Source organism: Paramacrobiotus metropolitanus, unplaced genomic scaffold (assembly GCF_019649055.1).
Source record: "Paramacrobiotus metropolitanus isolate TYO unplaced genomic scaffold, Prichtersi_v1.0 Parri_scaffold0000004, whole genome shotgun sequence".
NCBI lineage: Eukaryota > Metazoa > Tardigrada > Eutardigrada > Parachela > Macrobiotidae > Paramacrobiotus > Paramacrobiotus metropolitanus.
The window spans coordinates 3,411,962-3,432,168 of NW_026570224.1; the positions used below are offsets into that span (position 1 = coordinate 3,411,962).

The 20,207-nt window shown below is 40.7% G+C and overlaps 5 protein-coding genes across 8 annotated transcripts; 2 read left to right on the forward strand and 3 right to left on the reverse strand.

The window, feature by feature from the left end:
- Positions 1-26: 26 nt before the first annotated feature.
- On the reverse strand, positions 27-5,611 carry LOC129602587 (uncharacterized). 3 transcript variants are annotated; one of them, XM_055501646.1, is made up of 10 exons: positions 4,492-5,611; positions 3,601-3,705; positions 3,444-3,496; positions 3,143-3,367; positions 2,204-2,426; positions 1,961-2,092; positions 1,609-1,746; positions 1,019-1,172; positions 721-828; positions 27-560 (listed from the first exon to the last, which is right to left on the reverse strand). In XM_055501646.1, the coding sequence occupies exons 1-10, from the start codon at positions 4,492-4,494 to the stop codon at positions 457-459; spliced, it is 1,245 nt and encodes a 414-aa protein (XP_055357621.1). In that variant the 5' UTR covers positions 4,495-5,611; the 3' UTR covers positions 27-456. The 3 variants fall into 3 exon arrangements, with proteins under 3 accessions (XP_055357621.1, XP_055357620.1, XP_055357619.1); XM_055501645.1 differs by having other exon boundaries at positions 3,601-3,859; XM_055501644.1 differs by lacking the exon at positions 4,492-5,611 and having other exon boundaries at positions 3,601-4,187.
- LOC129602589 (secretory-abundant heat soluble protein 1-like) lies at positions 4,418-7,925 on the forward strand. 2 transcript variants are annotated; one of them, XM_055501648.1, is made up of 5 exons: positions 4,418-6,137; positions 6,472-6,628; positions 6,886-7,072; positions 7,227-7,343; positions 7,493-7,925. In XM_055501648.1, the coding sequence occupies exons 1-5, from the start codon at positions 6,083-6,085 to the stop codon at positions 7,541-7,543; spliced, it is 567 nt and encodes a 188-aa protein (XP_055357623.1). In that variant the 5' UTR covers positions 4,418-6,082; the 3' UTR covers positions 7,544-7,925. The 2 variants fall into 2 exon arrangements, with proteins under 2 accessions (XP_055357623.1, XP_055357622.1); XM_055501647.1 differs by having other exon boundaries at positions 4,419-6,137; positions 6,469-6,628; positions 7,493-7,923.
- Positions 7,926-7,987: 62 nt separating this feature from the next.
- On the reverse strand, positions 7,988-11,067 carry LOC129602586 (CDK5 regulatory subunit-associated protein 3-like). Its single transcript, XM_055501643.1, has 8 exons — positions 10,868-11,067; positions 10,609-10,761; positions 10,335-10,484; positions 9,934-10,112; positions 9,686-9,822; positions 9,165-9,517; positions 8,494-8,767; positions 7,988-8,350 (listed from the first exon to the last, which is right to left on the reverse strand). Exons 1-8 carry the CDS (start codon positions 10,923-10,925, stop codon positions 8,104-8,106), a joined length of 1,551 nt encoding a protein of 516 aa, XP_055357618.1. The 5' UTR covers positions 10,926-11,067; the 3' UTR covers positions 7,988-8,103.
- A 674-nt stretch (positions 11,068-11,741) lies between these two features.
- On the forward strand, positions 11,742-12,759 carry LOC129602873 (uncharacterized). Its single transcript, XM_055502047.1, has one exon. It carries the CDS (start codon positions 11,908-11,910, stop codon positions 12,451-12,453), a length of 546 nt encoding a protein of 181 aa, XP_055358022.1. The 5' UTR covers positions 11,742-11,907; the 3' UTR covers positions 12,454-12,759.
- A 784-nt stretch (positions 12,760-13,543) lies between these two features.
- Positions 13,544-18,556, reverse strand: LOC129580786 (uncharacterized). The gene is made up of 10 exons (XM_055471453.1): positions 17,615-18,556; positions 17,414-17,581; positions 17,012-17,194; positions 15,815-16,877; positions 15,443-15,666; positions 15,284-15,375; positions 15,060-15,208; positions 14,822-15,000; positions 14,094-14,349; positions 13,544-13,947 (listed from the first exon to the last, which is right to left on the reverse strand). The coding sequence occupies exons 1-10, from the start codon at positions 18,125-18,127 to the stop codon at positions 13,841-13,843; spliced, it is 2,934 nt and encodes a 977-aa protein (XP_055327428.1). The 5' UTR covers positions 18,128-18,556; the 3' UTR covers positions 13,544-13,840.
- Between the last annotated feature and the right edge of the window lie 1,651 nt (positions 18,557-20,207).

Genomic DNA, 20,207 nt, shown 5'->3' on the forward strand with positions numbered 1-20,207 from the left:
CATCACCAAATCGAGGTTCCGGCCAAGTTTTAATCGTTGTTCTCGTAAAAACAGGCTTTGCCGCTGTAGAATCCATAATAAAAAACACCACTGTAGAACCCTTTGTAACATAAATGTAACATCTGGAAAGTTAGCTAAATTATCTGTATCAACCCTAGTTTCTTCGTTCTATTATCAACTATGCACAGTCAGAAAACAATCTAACATAAGATGAAAACCTAGTTTTGTTTGCAATTTATGAACGCCGGAACAGTACATAAAACAACAGAGACACGTGAAGAAGTAGATGCGCTCAGTGACCGCTAATAAGTGTGTCTTTATAAGCAATCACGTCTGTGAACTGAAGTTCGCATTGTGGATGTCCATGCAACACCTTCCTTCGTAGACTCATTTGGCTGCAGATGCAGAACTTGACTAAACCCACAGCATGGTACCAAAAATGGCAGATGGATCTTCTCAGTCGTCATTTAGTTTCTCCCGTTTGTCAATCGGCCCACCACATCCTATCTTGGGACAATTTTTCAGTTGGATACCACAATCATAGCAGGTGTCGTTGTGACCTATGAGTAGGTGTTGAAGATCGTAACCGATTTCCTTCCACGTTTAAAACGAAATAAACTTCGTACTCACAGCGTTTATCAAACTGTTTATTTGTGTACAATAAAATAACAAAGGTCTACTATTAAAGTATTTTTCTGCTAAACAGCTCTGCTGACTTACCACACCACAGCATGAGACAGTCTCGAGGATTTGTCTTGCAGATAACGCATATATCATTTTCCCCGCTGGCGCGTTTGCAATCTCCATTAGTGCCGGTAACGTCAAGAACTGCAATGTGACAAACGTATTAGTGAGGTAATCTTATTCAAGCTTTGGAAGTTTTCCTTCGCAACAATATTATAACTTCCGACCATAGAAAAACAGTTAACGCTACTTAACAAGAAAACTATCGACCATACAATTTATTGAGTAATGTCACCATAATTCTGACGACTGGGACATCAGCGTGCTCGCTTACACATATTACTGCCTTCGGTTTGCACATGTTCCACTTCGCCGGTACAAGTCTCATCGTCGTTTTCCACATCGTCATCTGCCAATAATTCAGGTGGGATGGTTTTGGGGTCGTTCAAGATAGCTGCTTTGGTACGCGTATTCGGTTTGCATTCCACCTGTTATGATAACAAGACAATCAATTCGTGTACTCAAAGAGTTTAAAAGGTCCTTAAAAGGCCGTTATTCCAAAAAGCAACTGGGTATGTAAGACAACAAGGCGTACATACTACAATAAAAAAATGTTGCCATTAAGAAAACCAAGAAAAACCAAAGATTAAAACTCTCCACAAACTATGAAATTAGCCGACACAAGATGAATTTTAATCTTAAGCCAGACTCGTTTTGCCACAAATCATTAACCCCCATAAAGATAAATAGTAACAAAAAAATTGCACATCGTCGTACCATGAAACATTGCCAATAGTTCAGAAGTCTAAAGTAGTACAAAATCTGTTATATCTGGCGCAGTTTTTAGTCGAAAAGTTAAATTTTAGTTTTACACAATTTTACAACGATTACGATGGTAAATCATTACACGGAAGTGCAAGTTACCTTTCTGTTACAGATCTGGATATACCGAATGTTCAAGAGATATTTAGCATCTTCCATACTCTCCAGATCAATATACGCGAAACCTCGATGCCGAACGCGGTCGTTTTCGTTAATGTAAAGTACCCGAACATCTCTGATCTATAAGCATAAAACATGCTTCAAAACCGGAAGCGAAATGTTGCCGCCGGGCCAATCAAAAGTTTAGCAGTGGCCACCGAATAAATTACAAGACAAGTAGCCACTATTTTATGCAATACTACATATTATCACAATTAATAATGCCATATAATGACACACATACGATAATTTCATGCGGTAAGTTAGTCAAGATACAAAAAGTTTGCAGTCCCACCCCGCGAATCAAATGAGGACGGATAGCTTCTTGCACAATTGCCACATCAGCCTGAACCGGTATACCACCGAGAAAGATCTGATATTCCGTTTGTTTGACGGAGCGAGCAGCAGGGATCGGTCGGGTGTTGGACTAATAAAGTGAAGACATTAATCAGTAACATTATTCGCGAAATTTGGAAGAATGGATGAGATAATACTGTTAAAAGATGATACACCAACCACAACGACTCTGTGATCTTACGCGATATGGTTTTGGAATTATTTCCTCCCCGTCGATGAAGAATTTCTTGTGTAGAAGCGCACGGGCTGTTCCGATGTCCTCGAATCCCACACAGGCCACGTTCCATTTCCGCGGTGCCGGCAGTTCGAAAATACGCAGATCAATGATGGTTCCGTATTGGGAGAAATAATGGTACAAAGTGTTCTCCGACGTTCGAATATTCAAATGTGACAAGAACAGTTTACTGCAACAAATACTGGTTGTTGAATAACGTATGTGGTGCTTTAGTTTACATGCCATAGTGACAGCTGACGATCAGCTGACTGCACCAACCATACTATACTACAGCTTACACACACTTGACCATGGCCAATACTATACTACACTTGACCAGGTCAAGTCTAATCGTCCAACACGTACAGTAACGTTTTAGCTCCTACTGTAGACGTAGCATTGTTCCATTGTAACTGCGTAGCATAAAGCGGACAATTAACAGGAAGTAGTTTAAGTACTATTCATTCACAATTACATACACAATATTAATACACACATTGTTATTTTTTTCACTTTGTAAAAAAATACTACATAGTACATACTAACCATAAGTGCTGTACTAACTTGCAACCGAGAAACTTATACAATCAACAAATTTATGCAACAAATCTGGTGTGGGATCTTCCTTTACAGAAAATCTTATAAATTTTTTTATAAGATGCAAATAACAAATTGTCAAAATTGTTTTCAATATTCAAGTTGTTCTTAATATGCAAACTTTTTTTTATAAAATGAAAAACTGCTTCCTGGGGTCAACTACCAGAGCGCATGATATTCCCTGTAAAGCAGCAAACTCTAGGTCTGCGCTCTAGCCCGCTCTCATCGTTAGCATTACGATAAATATCATGATTACGGTCTAACGTATTCAACCTTAACGAATTTATGAAAACGCTAATTCTAACTTACTGCTGATCGGGATACGATGAGGTTTTCCGGTATGACGGGCCCGCGGCGTAAAGCGGCGGAAGCTTATGTCCAGAGCGCGGTTCCCCGTAATGAACTGCTGCGGAACTGGCCACATTGGCGCTGCATGGTGACAGTGGCGATGAGCCCACTCCGTGATGCCCACTGCCCCTTCGGCCTTTATTCGGATATCCAAGTGCCCCGGGCGAACGACCATTATCGTCCTCACTATAAATGGATTATGGATTTTGGTTTCGCATATGCCGTGTTATTTGCGACAATCAAACGCGTCTTCGTCGCTTACTGGGGTTTGCCAATTTCGTCAAGCAGCTTGGCTACATCGTCAAATACATTGGTCTGCAAATAACAAGCAGAATTAGGGTACGTACCGTATTAAACTTGTACTCGACATTGAACAAATAAGAGCGAAACCCAAACGGGACCAGAGAAAAAAAGTTTACCACTGCTTTCAGGAGCAGGCGATATTCTTCGTCGCTCGATACGACATCACGTGTTGCTTTGATCAGCTCCTCAAGTTCCGCTTTGCGAACCAATATTTCCCCAACCTGACCACGGAAATGCACTTCACCACCGTTTGCTTTGTATTGGTTCGCCATTTGACTTGCGATTCGTAGTCGAAAAATGTGCTCACTAAACTCTGAAGCGGCGGTAAGTAAGGAAGGAAGGCTACTTATTGGTGATAGATCATACAATAAGTAACTGCCAGACATGCAAAAACAAAAAAAAATATCACGAAAGCAAAAAAGGGACTACCACGTTAGATCCCTTATTGTGACTTTGAGGACTGTATTTTGCATAAAAAAATGGAAAAGGACTGTACGTGATTGCACAAGGAGCAATGCTAAAAAAATCTCCAGACTTTAGCGCATCACAAGTGAACCTGTAGTTGTGGCCAGCCGGTTGCTGCCGGTTTGCAGCATGTTTGGCTGACCCTGGCGAATGATGTTCGTGGAATACATGGCTTGAGAATGATGAAAGTGTCGATAGAGGTCACACCATTTCGATTAATTTTTAAAAACTTTTTTAAAGCGGCCGGGCAGTGGTCGAATTTTAGCCACTGCCCATCACCGTTTCCGGTCCGTATTAAATAGGTACCTACATTTCTATGACTTGTATAATATTTTATTGTGTTATTATACTAGTACTTATATACTTCTATAATTGCAATTTGTACATTAAATTTTATTGACTATAAATTTCATCACAGTACTTAATTATTTTATCGTGAACTTATGCGGTTCTGTATTTGTTGATGTCATCGCGGAATGGTAGATATGTATCATTGGTTCTGTTACTCACTAATTTTCTGCTTTACAATGAAATTTTCATACCATATTTTTATCCGGTATACTGATCACCAAAACTGGGGAAGAAGATTCGACAGTGGTCAGAAAACAGCTGGGATATGTCGATTCGAGCGACGGAGTATTCTTACGCCAGCGAATTAGCGGTCCAGAAAATGCAGCATCTTGTCCTGGGAACTGCGCACCGCTAATTTAGATCAAATGTTCACTGGAATTCGTCTGGGTTCTCGCTGTGATGCTGTTTACAAGTTAGTATGTGATGATTCTTTAAAACGAATTTCACTGAAGCGAGAAGTTTTAGGTCCGTAAGGTCAGATCTAGAGCTTTTCAAAGCCCTCGGTGATGTTTCGGTAGGGACTTCTTAGCTTTGTTGACGTTCTACTCTGTGCCGGATCTATTGCATAAGCAACGTACAATATTGATCGGATTATCATTTTATTCGTAAGAATCACATATGCACTTATCTGAATAAATCTTGACGATAAAAAATGATGAGAACATTTTTTCGGATCGAGAGATTTTAAAATTTGGCGTTGGACATCATAAGTGATCTGCATTTTGTTATTTGAGCGGAGGTCGCGCATACTAACTTTTTATACTATACTCGTACAGTTTGTATACTCGTACAGTTTGTATCTAGATGTTTTTTTTTCACTGTCTTGTTCAAACCAACATGAGCGGAAACAACTGACAATTAAGATGATTTTACGACATTCGCGAACCTAACAAACACAGAGATCGACAGAAAAAACTACGGAAACAAGCAGCCAGAATCCACAGGTGGCACACGAACGAGCTCGCTGGTTAAGGGCCAAACGCAGAGCGTTGTAAGGACAAGCCCCCAGATTGCTTCGGGCATAACAACAGGAACATCCGACCGCAAACATCCGCGCTTCCTCAGTCCGTCTCCAGAGCCTGGGAGATCCACGTTCGTTCCAAGATACCCCAACGACATGAACAACGACAGTTTGTATACAAGAACTAACTTTGTATACTCGTACAGTTTGTACAGCAGCTACTGCATGTATGTATAGCTTTTGCAAATTATATTCAGGTGAGGATACTGATTACAAAACATTTATTACGAAGTACGCATACAACAGTTACTGTATATCCAATACGAGTTTTTGTGAACAGTTATATCCAATACGAGTTTTTGTGATATCTACAATCCTATTTGTGAAGCTTAATGCACATTAGACGATTACAATCAGGCGATCTGAATCAACACCAAAGACTTTGATTCATAAAGGTGATTTCTTACCACCTTCCGCATTACACAGCAAACTACTACAGTACAACTCTGCAAGTAACACTTCACGAGTAACTTATACATGGCAGGCAAGCAATAATTTCACCGCTGATCAAGGCATTATCAAGCCGAAAATTTTGTGCATTATACACCAACAAATCCTTCGGGGATTTACTTTCTTAATCAGCGACAAGTGATATTGCGCGCGGTAGACGGTTTGAAATTTTCATCGGATTGTGTTCACTGGATGTGAAGGTTTCGCTTACTAGTATTTGTTGCGACAAAGTGCTAGTTTTCACGTAATTATATTCGCACAGTTTGTTTATTGGAACCGCTTTCTTCCGTGAGACAGATTATGGTTAAAAGATGACTTCTACTGCAGTTAGACAATATACGGTTCTGTTTGTTCTTGGGACAATAGGTAACTGCAGACTGTATATTTGGCTAAGATTCCTTTTGCTGCTGTTATTTTATATGCCGTCTAATGCGTTATAATACTCAGATGTACAGCAGTAATGCGCATAGAATATACATACAATAGATAATAGGACTGTATACAATAGAACGTGTTTTAAGTTGTTAATTGTCTATTTGTTTCTTATAACTTCGTAATAAAGCTCCATAATAAAATTATAAGCAAAGCAGTATTACGAAAACCAGGAATATAATTTATTGCTTATTCATTCCCGAGAATATTGTTCTTTGTAGTTTGTACTTACAGTAAAAATCGTATCATGACAAATATTTTTTAGCAGGAGTCGTAACGGCAGTTCTGCCGGCGGATCTGGCATCCAAAGCTGCAGTAAACAGCAGCGACACAAATGACGCAGTTGATAAACCTGCACTGCTGATACCGTTTGGAAAGTTTGAAGCAACAGATCAAACAGAAAACTTTGCCAATTACCGGTCAAGGTATGCAGATTATGCGATGTAACCAAAATTGAGTAATCCATACAGTACTCAGTACTAATTGCAGACTCCTCTATAATACGGCAATTACCGTAAAGCAGCGATTGCGCAGTGGTTTTGTTTTCAGAATGTCATTATAATATATGGCCGCTTCATTATTAATGATCTTTTTTTCGCTCCAGCTTTTCGAAAAAAATTCTGTTTGTAATTTGTAGTTAAATTAGCAAATAACACATCTCAAAACTCAATTCGCATTACAGCCTTAATGTGGAGTTTAAAGGATTTTCCGCAAAGCACTTGAAAGGCAAAGTGCAACACGAATTTAGCCGCATAAACAGCACAACTTACGCTCATGCATTTTGGATTGTGGATACGCCATACAAGCAAAATCTACCGTTTGAACTTGGCCGCGAATATCCACACAGCTACAATGGGACCGCCTTTAAGGTAAGAGTATTTTATTTCTACCGAACTGCATTAAACTTTTTTTGCGAAGTACAGTATCTTACAGATATCTCGTAGTGGTGCATTGTATGTTCTATTCGTTTCATGTTATACAAAACTTTAAGCTGTTATATGAAATTTCGTGTTTTTTTCGTAGTACCGGTATTACCAAGAGCCGAGTCAGCTTGGTTTACATGCAGTGTTCCATGTTCCGGCGGATAACCCACTCCCTATCGAACATTTGTACACATCCAGCTCAGAAGGTTTTATTTTGGTAAGCTGCGGTAAATTATGAAAAGCTGATCCGTTTGACCTTAAATGTGCACACGCATTATATGGTTGTCGGAAAAACACGCGATTGATAGCGACGTTAAATCAGCTAAATTAATTGTCCTCTTGTTCTTAAGAATGTTTATTTTTCAGACGTACAAAATCGGAGATATGATAGCCAAACGCTCATACAAAAGGGTTTAGAGTATGAAGAATTACCAGACTACGGCCTTCTTCCATTACTCCGCAAGGACTTCAGCTCACACAATGCCGGCCTTTTTTGTTGAAGAAAGTGTATATCTAACTATTCGCTCGCAGCACATCGTAGCCCATTTTTCAATGGATACGACTAAGCATTTTGCTGCACTAATTTTTCGACACTCTTGGAGATGCACTTAATACTTGACACTCTTGAAATGTGTGCACCATATCGTAAAACAAAATACATTAACTTTCACAAGCAGTGCCGTCCAGATGACATACTGTCTAATTCTTTGAACTTACATTGTTAGTCACCTTTTGTAATAAGGTGACTAACAATGAATGAGATTCTGAAATTCGAAGATATACCCCTTTATTAATGCACACCAAGCGACGTTCAAGGTGATTTAAAACAACAACCCAAATTAAAATCTCGCAAACATGACCTGGACGACGGTGAATTTATCATCATTTTAATGACACACCACAACATCATACTCATCAGAAATTCAAAACGGTAAATCGGTTGTACTCGTACTATTAAAAACTATACTAAAAAAATTTCATGTTACAGCCTGAATGCCACCAAGAATTGTTACACGTCGATCGTGGTATTTTCGTGAAATTTCTTGCTCAATAAATTTTTGTACTTCCCGAGTGCCTGTGATGAGTTGCTGCAGTTCTGGATCGAGCTTCTTGCGCTCTTCCGCGGCTTCCAAACGGTGAATCTTGAAAGACTCAGCTCGATCTTCCATGCGCCTAGCCAAAGTTAGCTTGTGCTCCAGCTGTTTCGTCAGGCGTTCTAAAAACCTGTAAGAAAACGATACTCTTAAAACCGTCAGGGAAAACAATTTCCATATACATACTGTACAACTACAAAGTTAAAATGCAAATTTCATTCGTTGTAAAACTGATATGCGAAAACAAGCGCAATGTTTCAAACAAAGGCGTACGTGGTAGAGTCGTGCAGTTTGCAAAGCGACTGCAATCGGTGGTCGTTCAGCAAATCCAAAATTTCCTGGACACTGCCAATATGCTGTTGCACAGTCCTCTTATCGCCAAAAAGGACCGAATCAGCCAACGTTTGCAAATTCAAAAAAGATGATGCCATATGTTCTGTAGTCTGCTCTTCCAGTCTTCGTTGCAGAAACGCTAACAGCTCGTGCAATTCGTTGGTCATCTGAATTCTCGTTTCAGGATTATCAAGGACACTCCGCTTGGCAAAATCTGAAAAATCGACCAGTTTAGAATTTACGATTCTGAAACAAACAAGCTGCATGTATCCGTTAGTCAAGAATTGTCTCCAACCAATATTTCTTACGGGGAGCGTACGTAACAGTACTGTACTCAGAGCAACAAGTTTTAGGCAAACCCACATTGACATGCGACAGACATTAAATTTATCATAAAATATTTATTTTCTATAGCAGCCAGGATTTCATACGACTAACAGTTCATAAGTCGCACGAAAACGTAGGTTTAATTTAAAATATTATACTACATTTGAGATCCGAATATTTCGACGTTAACATATAGTAAGTAAATTCAGAGGCTACGTAGCAAACAAAAAACTTTTAGCCCAGCTCGAAATGTACATGTACAAAATGTCGCTAACCCAACTCACCACACGAATCTTCCACCGTTATGCTGATATCATCGTTTCCTAAATCCCAGTCAACTTCGTTGTCACCTTCCGGTTCCTCAATATTAAAATCAATAACATCGGCCACATCGGATTTATTGAGTTCATTAAGATGATCGGCAATCGTATCGTTCAAATTAACGTCCAGCGAAAAACGGCTGGATTCTCTGTCCTCCTCGGTAACAGCGGGAAGGGCAGTGTCCATCACCGCAATATTAGCCACAGTGTCTTCCAAATGTGGCTGCTCCGTCAAAGGATACGGTTGATTACCGTACTTCATAAGATGGTGAACAAGTGGAAACAGGTCTGAACCAGTCTGCTCTTCTTTTGTACTGCTATAAAGTAGAAAAAATATACTCTGGATAGATTATGCAATTAAAGAGTATTTGGAAAGTCGTACTTAAACAACTCAGAAGCAAACTAAAACACTAACACTAACTAACCGCTCTAATAAATTTCACTATATATTTACAATTTCTTGTTTCGGCGAAGGAATGACTTACCCTTTGTGGATTGCGGCAATAAATTCTTCAACATTTTTACACAACGGCTGCAGAATAACCGATCGCGAGGAAATGCTGTCGTACATTTGTGGCAACACTTTAGCGCCTAGCAGAAGTTCTTCCATCACATTCCGTCCCTGGAAAATCAATAATCTATTTGTGTTCAAGAGTGTGCGAAAACGGAAGCCCCCGTAAAAGAAAACGAATTTGGTATTAGATACCAGACCACTTCCTAACACACTACGTACTTCTATTCCCAATACTTCACATTCTTTGCGATACTGATCATGGAATTCCGCAGCATTTCTAGCAGCATCTTCTGATTTCTTCCCATACTCGGTAACAGATTGGTCCAGTTTGTGCATTTGTTTCTTGATAAATGGAATGTCGTACGTTATGTTGCGATATATGACTTGACCCAATTCCGCTAAAAATGCAATAATAACATTCAAAAAAATGCATAAAAAATAAAGTATTAGTGTGGAAACTGCAAAAACATAAGTAACAAATTAGATTTTTCATAGCGAGGCAATTATGGTACTACAGTCTGCAAAGCCTCTCAAATCTCCGCAAATTTTTGTAACAGCACTTAGACTTTACTGTTTGCTACATTCCAGTGATTTCAATGACGCTTTATACAGAACTGTACCAAGATATGTGTTGTCTTTCTCATAGAGCTTCATAACTTCGTTCAGGTCCTTCATCAACGGAGACTGGTATTGGCCCAACAAATTTTTGGCTCCAAGTGGCGATTCATTCAGTAGTTCAAAAATCTTTTTACAATGGACGTACAGAAGATCTACGAGTACCGAAAATGTAGTAAAATTAACACCGAACGCCAACCCTTGATATCCGCAGACAAGCATCAGACAGGTAGAATTTAATGATTACGAAGCGCCGTCGAAAGAAAACGAGACTCATACCCGAGGCTGTAGTGGGAAGTTCAGCAGTTGACAATATACTCTGTATATTTCCATCTTCCTGCAGTTTCGGGAATAACGAAGCCAGCTTCTCCCGGACAGCCGTAAGGCTCGCATGCCAGTCCCTGGTGCAGTGTCGCCGACTGATGAGCCATTCTGTAATAGGCAAAACTTAGAACCAGGCAGCGAAATCAAACAGTCCGAAACTCGTGGAGATTAGGTGGAGTAGCGTTCAGTCTTGCGCCTAGCGTACTGTTCGTACCTAACAGCTGTCCCAAATGGATGTCTATTGGAATGTGGCGAGAGCTGTCGGAAGCCATGGGAGATCTCAGTACAAATTTTCCCAGTCAGTACTTTAAATCAGGTACGTACTTAAATCAAGTCAAAAGCATTAATGATAATAAGAACTGTCCTGAATTTCTGTGCGTGCAGTTTAAAAAATTTAAAAAATACAGTAAACAGTAATGAAACTACTTTGGCTGTTGGCACTTGGCACCATGTTTGTATAGTACGTGTGCGTGCTGTACGTCCTACGTTGCACGCATACGTCACTGCGTCGGTCGCGCACCGTCTGTAAAATAGGTAAGTACTGTAACTGAACTTTTTCGAAGAATACCCTGTGAGATCTTCTAACTTATAATTCTCCATAGACCAGCTGTAACTGGTTTTTATAAGTTTTAAATGACAGAACCTGATCAAAGTTTCAACAATGATAGCCTACAAATACGTCAGAAATTTGAAAGAAACATCATGGAGGAATAATGGGATAGGAATTGTGTTGTGTCAAGCCGGAACTCTCCCTATAAGAACGAGACAAACCCATACCGATTGCAAGCCTGATTTCCGGCGCTCCGATGCTAATCTTTGGACCAAAAAGGTTATTTTAACAGTAGTCAAAATCCACTAAATATGGAAAAGAAAAGGAGAAAAGAGGTAACGGACAAGAATAGCCGGTTAGGGAATTGTTACTACCGCTTGTCATACATACGGACTCCATGGGTGACAGTTCCATACACAATGCTCTACTTACCGGTGCGAATGACCAACTGCATGCTGCCACACCACAAGAAGTGACCACTCACGGCAAGTCAAATCGTGTTGCAGCTAATACATTCACATTAGGTGCTTGTGCTTACGCGAAAGATTGTGATTTTACCGTTTTCAACTTAAAGAGCTCGCATTCGAAGAAATTAAGAATTCAGTGATACATATATATATGTAATTAGATTCTGAACGGCGTTTTTAGTTATCTTTTTAATTATAAACGTTTCAATACGCGGCACGCTTGGCTTACATTCCAGTATGTCTGACCGTCCGTTTACCATAACCGAGATGGGCGATCTGCAGACTGATGAGGATCTTCAGCATGCGAAAGAATCTCCCGTTATTCAGTACAAACAGGCGCTTCAAGCTCCGTTATCTCGGGATCCTCTCGCTCGATTGCATCGCGGACCGTTTGCTCATATGATCCCTTCGCGAAAATATGAAGGAGACTACGAAGGAGAGCGTGTTAACTTCGATGACGAATTTCTGGACAACGGTTTGCAGGACGGGGTGGAATATGGTTCGACTTCGACCAAGACGCACCTGCCAGGTCCGGATCAGAATTCGTCGATGAATAACCTTTTTTCGCCACAGATGAGTCCGGAATATGTCGAGCAGCATAAATTGGGATATATGAGAGATTTCGAAGAAATGGATGGGTTGGCTGTAACACGGGACGTCAGGAACGAGAACCATGCATATCGACTGCATGAACATGCAAGTCCGAACGCGGAACCGGAAGTTCAAAAAGAGAACCAGAAAGTCAGCTTCGGCGCGAAAATCCTTAATTTCCTGCACTGGTAGTGGTAATTATTCGGCATATTTCTTAAACTGCATGCGGTTTCATTCTGGATTGCGTACTTGTACTTTCAGGAAGCAATTGTTTTTATCATCACTGCCATGATGGAATGCATGTTTTTCTTAAGGATGCGTTTGTCTGTTTTTTTTTGTATGATGGTGGTACATTTTGAAGTATTCATTTTCAGTATTTACACTCACTTATGCATGTGCAGTGCGCCGAAGTTTTAGGTTGATTGAATTTAGCACGAATACTGTACAGTTAGTTCTGTGTTATGTGGAGAATAGTTTTTCAGCTATTGTTTTTCAAGTAAAAATGTCAGTCTTGGTTGCCTGCATTCGGAACGTCAATGATATCACAAAAAGAAAACCGTAAATAGATTTATAATTTTCATATAGCTTAAACACTGATTCCACCGACTGCATCACCACAGAAATTCCTGGGATGTTGAAAGTCCTCTGCCAGCTGCTGACTGGTCATTATTGCTGCATATTGTATTGCACATCCAGCAGTCTTGCTTCCGGCTTATTTATAAACCCTTCGAAAGCGTTAACGCTAATCTTTAGAGAAAAACAAGACTTCTGATTTTTTTTATTAAGAGGAGAATGATTATCAGTGGTTTCAGCGTTGCAAGCCAAAGGTATTGTACACATGGACATAAAAATGAAGAGTCTGGATTGGCGTGCACGCCGTGCAGTACAGTAGACAGTGACACCGAGTGGAGGCTGTAGCCATGCCGCTAGTCTCACACTGGAAGTACGTGGTGGTACCATCACCCCGGCCTGTCGCCGTGTCCGGTCGGTCGTTCACGCAAATGAACCCGACTTAGTAATTATTCTGACAATTTTGGCTGCCATACAGAACGTTCATGAGGGTCTGCTGGGATACTTCTACTGACCATGTTCTTGGTAGAATCGGGTAAATATGTAAATACTACATCTCTTGTGCACATTCTTACATGCACCCGTGCTCGGTTTATGACCTCAAGCTTATTAACAAAGCTCAAAGCTGCGGCAGGCTGGGAACTGGACTTAAATGTGACTAAAATCTAAATCGCTTACTTCGCCCATAAACAAGTACGGACAATGAGGACTACTTACATAGTCGCGTAAAAGTTTTAGTCGAATCAGTTGCTCACAAGTCAGAAATGATACCATTCGGATAGATGTTAAGAAAGACAAAACTGCCAGAAGGTGATGAATCTGCGCAAAAAAATTAGCGCAATACTCAGCTATTTGCAGTTTCAACTCGGCCAATAAAAATCTGGCCGCTGTTGTCAAGAGCGGCGATATTCATCACGCTGGAAAACTCGTCACGGTAGCTCTTCCAAGCCTTGCAAACTTTTCGCAAAGTCCCCACAGGCCACAGCTACAGTTAATGAGATCGATTCAGTTAATCGGTATCCATGACTGGACACAGTCTTAGTCTTTTATTGTTCCGGGACGTTTTCTTTGGCTCGTGTTTAGGATACTCGAGGTAAAACCGTGTAAGCATCTCGCCTACAACAACAAAACTAGTTAAAACCGAGAGTCTAGACTTCAGAAATCGTTGACGTAATTTCGGTGCGCTATCTTTCTATTTTACTGTTCTTCTACAACCACTACTGGTAGTAATATTATAGTTTTTCCGAAAGCCAGAACCTTACCGAAATCCTCATCGTATTCATACAGGTGTTCGTCGTGCAGTACCACTACAATGGCCTGGACAAACTGTTCCACGTATGAAAAATATTTGTTCCATATTCGGTGCTTCTGTTTTCTCTTCAAGGCAAACAACCACATGACTGATTTGGTAACAAACTGCTGCACGTTCGCAGGGACTTCCAAATCCGGAATGTACATTCGAGAAGACTGAATCAAACAGACATAGGCATGCAGGAGCTCCGTCAACTGCCACGCCAGCTGCAATACACAAAAATTTCATGTATAAATAGTGCATCGTGCCCTTGTGATAGATTTAAAAATTGCGAGAATTGGGCAGGCGGTTAAAGGATGCTACGGGAGAACGACGCTCTTACGAGTTTCTGCTACAGCGTATTAGCATTGAAATACAGCGGTGGAATGCGCTGTCCGTGACTTCAACTGTACCGCGTTCTGATGGTTTTAACGCTGTTTACTTTGTTTTATGATGTTGATGCTTAAAACTTCTGAACGATAAGCAAACCAATAAAATCTATAAACCTTGATTTAAAAATTTTATCGTAAGAGATGCAGAGCAATACGGAACCACAACTTGCAATTTCCCCTACAACAGTTAAACTCAACACGGTCAAAAGTGCAAATAATCAAGTGAGCATTGAGCACTTACAAATATAGCTATAAATAACGGCTGTTCGTTATTACAAAGTCGGGGACTTTTCAATCAATCACGCACCGGTTCAGTACAATGTCGTTTCTTTTGGCAGACAAGGGAGCAGATTTCGGCATCATCGCTCATCAATATTTCCAAAAGAAGATCGATCAGCTGAATATGCAGATCACACCCGGTCAGCAGTTCTTGCTTGTCCGTGGTAAGAAACACATTGTAATACAGCCGAAGAAGGATACATGTATCTAGAAAAATCAGTTTGTTAAGCCAAAATTTACGTCATGTTAGAGCCACAACATCATACCAATATCCTTTGAGCACCAAGTGATGACAAACGGCTTAAATTTCACAGAAGCCAAAAGTAACTCCAGTACCGGCGCAAGGAGATATTCCTCAGTTTCCGCCATGGCCACGTAGTTCAGAACCACTTCATTCTCCGGAAGCCGTTCTGCACTATACAAAGTTATCCCATAAAGACATAAAAATGATATAGTGCTATTTCCAGCTGTGACCGGCACGTCCACTCACACTATTCGTCCTTCCTTGCTGTAAACGTCTACGATGTCCGCTAAGACAGTCACCACTAAACATGACAATCTCATGATGTCGTACTCAAATATCTGCAACAGAACTGATTGAGAAACACAATGCAAAATTTGAATAACAAAGAAAAATATCTTTCTGTACCTTAAACTGTAGAGGATCCATAAGCATCAGCATGAGATCCAGAATTGAGGTAGATCTTAGAATCTCGGGGAATTTCATAAAGCGAATTATCATCTGTTCTTGTGCAGCCTGACCAATTCCATAACCGGATGTAATATGATACGCAATCCAGTCACCATGGAGGCTCTTGCGGCGGTCCCTTCCGTGGCTTTTTAGAGAAAGAAACGAAGTAATCGGCTCATTATCTAAAATATAAAACGTTTACAAGCTACCTTACTTTTGCAGTAAAGTAATTATCTACCAAGTAATGAAAACTATACTCATAAAAAAGTCGTACACATAACAAAAGGATAGATAACAATACCAATTACTCAAGAAAGCATCCATCCTTACCAGCACATTCGGAAGTTTTATCCGGACTATCGGCCATTTTTGGGATTTTACCTCCATGAGCCCCTTCACCACATGGAGTATGTTGCACGTACAATTTGTGCAACTCCGGAAAATTCTCCAAAAGTTTTCGTAGTATCACCAATGCCACCTTGCAGTTATGTTCCATCGCTTTCAGATACTGCACCGTTACGCTAGATAAACTGCGCAAAACTTTCAGGGCATACTCCAAAAGCGTCATCTTACCACACACAATACTTATTTCCTCCAGAACATACACCGAACAACCGCGAATGAGTTGATTATGGAACCAGCATAGGTTATACAGGAGACCGACATATTGCCGCACATGCTCGCCGGCAGCAGACACCAACGCACTCAACAAAAATTCATAGCAAATCTCCGGGCTTTCGATGTGCAGTGCTGCATTTGACTCCATGAATAAATGCAATGCATCGGCAGCAACGAGATGCGTGGGCCATGTATTCTGAGATCCCTGCTTCCAGATTGTCTTAATTCCGTCCTTTAGTTCATTCCTAGATATCGTAAGATTTTCCTCTGCTACAGGCACATATTCCTTTCGGTTGTTAAATTTAATTGAGGATGTCAGTGTAAATTTTGGAAATGGATTAATCAGCACGGATGTACTGAGACGCTCGTCCACTTCCAATCGACAATCATTCAGATCAGCCAGGAACTCAGAAAGTCGCGCCATTCTCTCAGATCTCATTGAATATAAATCATCACACTGTGGAACCGGGACCGGATCAGATACCGCAGACTTTCCCGCGACAGAGAGCTGCGAGAAATCAGTCTGCACTTCCGCTGAGACAGTTTGTACGGGCGATTCGGCCATCTCTGCATATGAGCGCTTACACGATTTCTTTCTGGCAGAGCCGCCATGGAAAGGCCAATTAGTTTGAAATCCACCATTTTCGTGTTGTTCCAGTTGGTCGGTAGGACGCTTGCGACCAGCTCCTATCACATCTGAAGCCGATGCCTCATGAACGTTTTTCTGCATTTCCAGTCGGTGCAACTGGTCTGTCATTTTAAAAAGATCCTGATCCTGAAAAATGGTTTGATTCGCAAAATAACTTCGGTCATATTAACTCACTCTAAAGTCAAGCCAAAATTGAGCTTATTTTTCAAACTTCTTCAGTCTAACTCACTTTTGAGTAATGATCACGTCAGTTTTCTAACCTTGAAATTAATGTCTGCTTCACATCTTTTCTTCACAAGCGCCAGCTCACTCTCCAAATCGGTTTCTCGTTGCTTTGCAGATAGAATAATTTCCTGTTTCTCTTTGCCGTGGTTGCTAATTTCGGTTTCTTTTTCGGAAAGTTTCTCCCGGAGTATCTTTGTTTCACCAGTTTTAGTCCGCAGCTGCAAAATTTGCTTACTAAATTCAATCAGAATTTTAAAATAATGCACACAATCCACAAAACAACACATTCATTAAGCGTATAACAAAAATATCCGAAATCTGCAATTTTAAAATAAGTCACGCCAAGAAAACTGGCAAACTTTCTTGGCTTTTCTATTCTCAGCTTTCCGCGTAAATTTTTTATTTCGGATTTTCATCTGAGAAACTGCTAAGCTTACCTCTGCCTTCAGCTGATCAATCTGTTTTTGTAAATCCGCAACACTTTCACCTTCCAAGGGTTGAGCACCAGATGACACGGCTGAGCTGATGCTTACAAAGCTGGCAACCGGACTCACAGCTGGCAACTGGGTCCCCAAAAGGGATTTGCGAAGGCGGGGGTCGCACAGCTTGGCCACTAGCACAGTGAACGGCTACGGCCGGTTTGGAATAAGTTGGAATATTCCTCCCACTGCTCTTTGAGCAGGAACCATTTGACTAGGCGCAAACGGGTAGGAGCTTCTCAGATTGTTCAGCTGCGTGCCCATAGGAGCACGGAAACTTTTCTGGGATGGGGCAGGATAATGGGGCTGGTTGGGCCGTGGAATTGGTGCTGCTGGTCGCTGTGTACCGCGTGGTGCGGGAAGCATTGGTCGTGGAACAGATGCATTAACGGAGGGGGCATTACTAGGCATTGGTAGGTTGGAACGAGAAGGCCCACGCTGGAGGGGCTGCACGGGGCGCACGCTTGAAGCAGGGGCATTGTTTGGCAATGGCGCAACGGGGATGTTTTCAGTTTGTGAGGTTAGTTCGAAATTGTCGGCCAGCGACGCGAACAGCTCATCATCACCATCACCCCAATCCGAGTCCGATGAGGTCTTTTTTCGAGGTGGGTTCCTGGCGGAGGCTGCATTTCCAATCAGGATGGGTCGCTGCATCGGCCCTGACAGCGCCATTGCCTTACAGGGGACGATGCGGAGAATCACATTTAGAATCAGAAATGGCCAAATAAAAAAATTCTAATAGATAACTCCAAAAGACAAAGTCAAGAGAGCAAACGCTATTGCAAACTCTAATCAGTGAGCCAATGCTGTCAGTGAGATCCACAAGGACCACAACAGGTGCCCCCTGAAATTTAACTGATTTTAAGTAGTAACTAACAGATATCTAAATTTAACATACTAGCTCGCACGTTATAAATTCATAATCATAAAATCACAGAAAAGAGAACGGTTGGAAGAAAGGTTCCGTCACTTTCGTACGCTCCTAATTTCATACTCATAACTCACAATGAGATTATGATTATGAATTTATGACTGAACTACGAAGTCGGATTCAAGTGGCAGCAGACAAAAGAGCCGGTGACACCAATTCAGCTTGCCGCTATTGGCAAAGCGCCATCTGCATTCTGCACAGTGAAAATACTCGTAGAACGGAAAAGTAATAATTTGTTTTTGCTTTCTCAGCTCTGCTTGTGTGTTCCATATTTTTGCCCTCCTAATAATGAAAATTGATAACTTCGTAATTTGCATATATATTTCGAGGCAAAAGCCGCAAAGATGAACATTACTAATCGAGGCATTATTGCTCTCCATCAGGCATCAGCAGTAGGCCGAACACAGCAAAAATTTAATATTTCCTCTGGTAGTAGCCAGAACTGGAACATCTTATGACTTACATATTTTTAAAATGCAATAAGTGCAACAACATGATTCATCGGCTATTCGAAGTTTGTATCGTAAGGTCATGACGGTACATCTGACATCATCATAACTCTTATTAATAAATTTCTTCGCTAACTGCCAAGATATGGTTGTCTTACTCACTGCTTTACATTTCCTTGGCTAAAAAAGTGAAAGCATGCCTTACGGTTAAACTTGAACTTTAGCGGGGTGCACGATGGCATTGGTCTAGCCGCGTAGCCGCCATTATTAATTATTACCTACGTATTTATGATTTTCAGACAGTTTTATTCAACTTTTACAGTACGTGTTTTTTAATTTGAACATTAATGTAAAAGCATAAAGAACAAAAATATTAAAAGTTAAAACAGAATACGAGCATTCTCTATATCTATTTTTACAACCGTACATTTTTTACGTCGGTCTGCACACAGATGCAGACTTAACACTACTATGAAAAGAAGAAGACTAGTCTTCACATAGGAATAGTGTTAATGTCTTGTTTTTGGTTTGTCTATGGAGGTTCGTAACCAAAATGTTACACGCCTTTGATTCGCCCATTTTAGGGGAGTGGTTTAGTATTTTCCGGAGGGCAAAACCCTGCAGAGTGCAGTGAGTTATGCATACATAAACATACTGTATACGTATAATACAAAGACTGTAAGTATATACGGCTTGCTTTTGAACGGTTAATACCTTGTAAGAGGATAGTTTAGCATTGCTGGCAGTGTAACTGTGCAACCATCCACAGTTGTTGGTTTAGTTACTTAAGTAAGCCGCTGACCGCTGGTTGTGCTCCACACTCCATCGACTTGAACGCTAGCTTTGAGTGTTATCGACTCATTCAATTTCGCTGAATCTCCCAAGCATGGACTTTGTAAGGATATTAGCAATTACATTTAACGCAAAAGCCAAAAACATTTAACGCACACATGCACAAAGATACAGGATCAGAAATTTAGCAAATTTTCTAGTTTAGAATTTGCCTTTTCATTTGAAACCGGTCAAGGGAAAATTCTGATTGCCGGTTCACAAGCATCACAGAAACTGAAGGCGGCGGCTGTGGAGTAAAACGTACAAAATCGATTTTCAATTCTTATCACTTACTCAAAATGAACTTAAACGTTTCATAAGCGCGATTCCGAATGTACAGAAATTTCTTGGCAGCGACAAAAGTTATCACAGAAAGCTAATTTTTGAAGTTGGTTTGTTTTAAACAGTGACTGATCGAGCCACACGAGTAGGAGTTATCTTGCAAGCCCGAGAGAAACAACCAGCCGTGAGAATCTGTATTAAACCGTCGCGTGTTTGCGATTGCATCAGTTACAGTGCACCTGTTAACATGTTTTTTCAA

Coding starts and splice junctions, on each gene's coding strand:
- LOC129602587 (XM_055501644.1), bottom strand. CDS start 3,870: ATGTCTGGCAGTTACTTATTGTATGATCTATCACCAATAAGTAGCCTT. Junction 3,368..3,443: donor GACGAAATTGGCAAACCCCA/GTAAGCGACGAA, acceptor ATCCATTTATAG/TGAGGACGATAATGGTCGTT. Junction 1,173..1,608: donor TCCAGATCTGTAACAGAAAG/GTAACTTGCACT, acceptor TTATCATAACAG/GTGGAATGCAAACCGAATAC.
- LOC129602589 (XM_055501647.1), top strand. CDS start 6,083: ATGACTTCTACTGCAGTTAGACAATATACGGTTCTGTTTGTTCTTGGG. Junction 6,138..6,468: donor GTTTGTTCTTGGGACAATAG/GTAACTGCAGAC, acceptor AATATTTTTTAG/CAGGAGTCGTAACGGCAGTT. Junction 7,344..7,492: donor GCTCAGAAGGTTTTATTTTG/GTAAGCTGCGGT, acceptor TTTATTTTTCAG/ACGTACAAAATCGGAGATAT.
- LOC129602586 (XM_055501643.1), bottom strand. CDS start 10,925: ATGGCTTCCGACAGCTCTCGCCACATTCCAATAGACATCCATTTGGGA. Junction 10,113..10,334: donor GAAAGACAACACATATCTTG/GTACAGTTCTGT, acceptor TTGCATTTTTAG/CGGAATTGGGTCAAGTCATA. Junction 8,351..8,493: donor AAACTGCACGACTCTACCAC/GTACGCCTTTGT, acceptor GTTTTCTTACAG/GTTTTTAGAACGCCTGACGA.
- LOC129602873 (XM_055502047.1), top strand. CDS start 11,908: ATGTCTGACCGTCCGTTTACCATAACCGAGATGGGCGATCTGCAGACT.
- LOC129580786 (XM_055471453.1), bottom strand. CDS start 18,127: ATGGCGCTGTCAGGGCCGATGCAGCGACCCATCCTGATTGGAAATGCA. Junction 17,195..17,413: donor TTGATCAGCTGAAGGCAGAG/GTAAGCTTAGCA, acceptor CAAATTTTGCAG/CTGCGGACTAAAACTGGTGA. Junction 13,948..14,093: donor TGAATACGATGAGGATTTCG/GTAAGGTTCTGG, acceptor TTGTTGTTGTAG/GCGAGATGCTTACACGGTTT.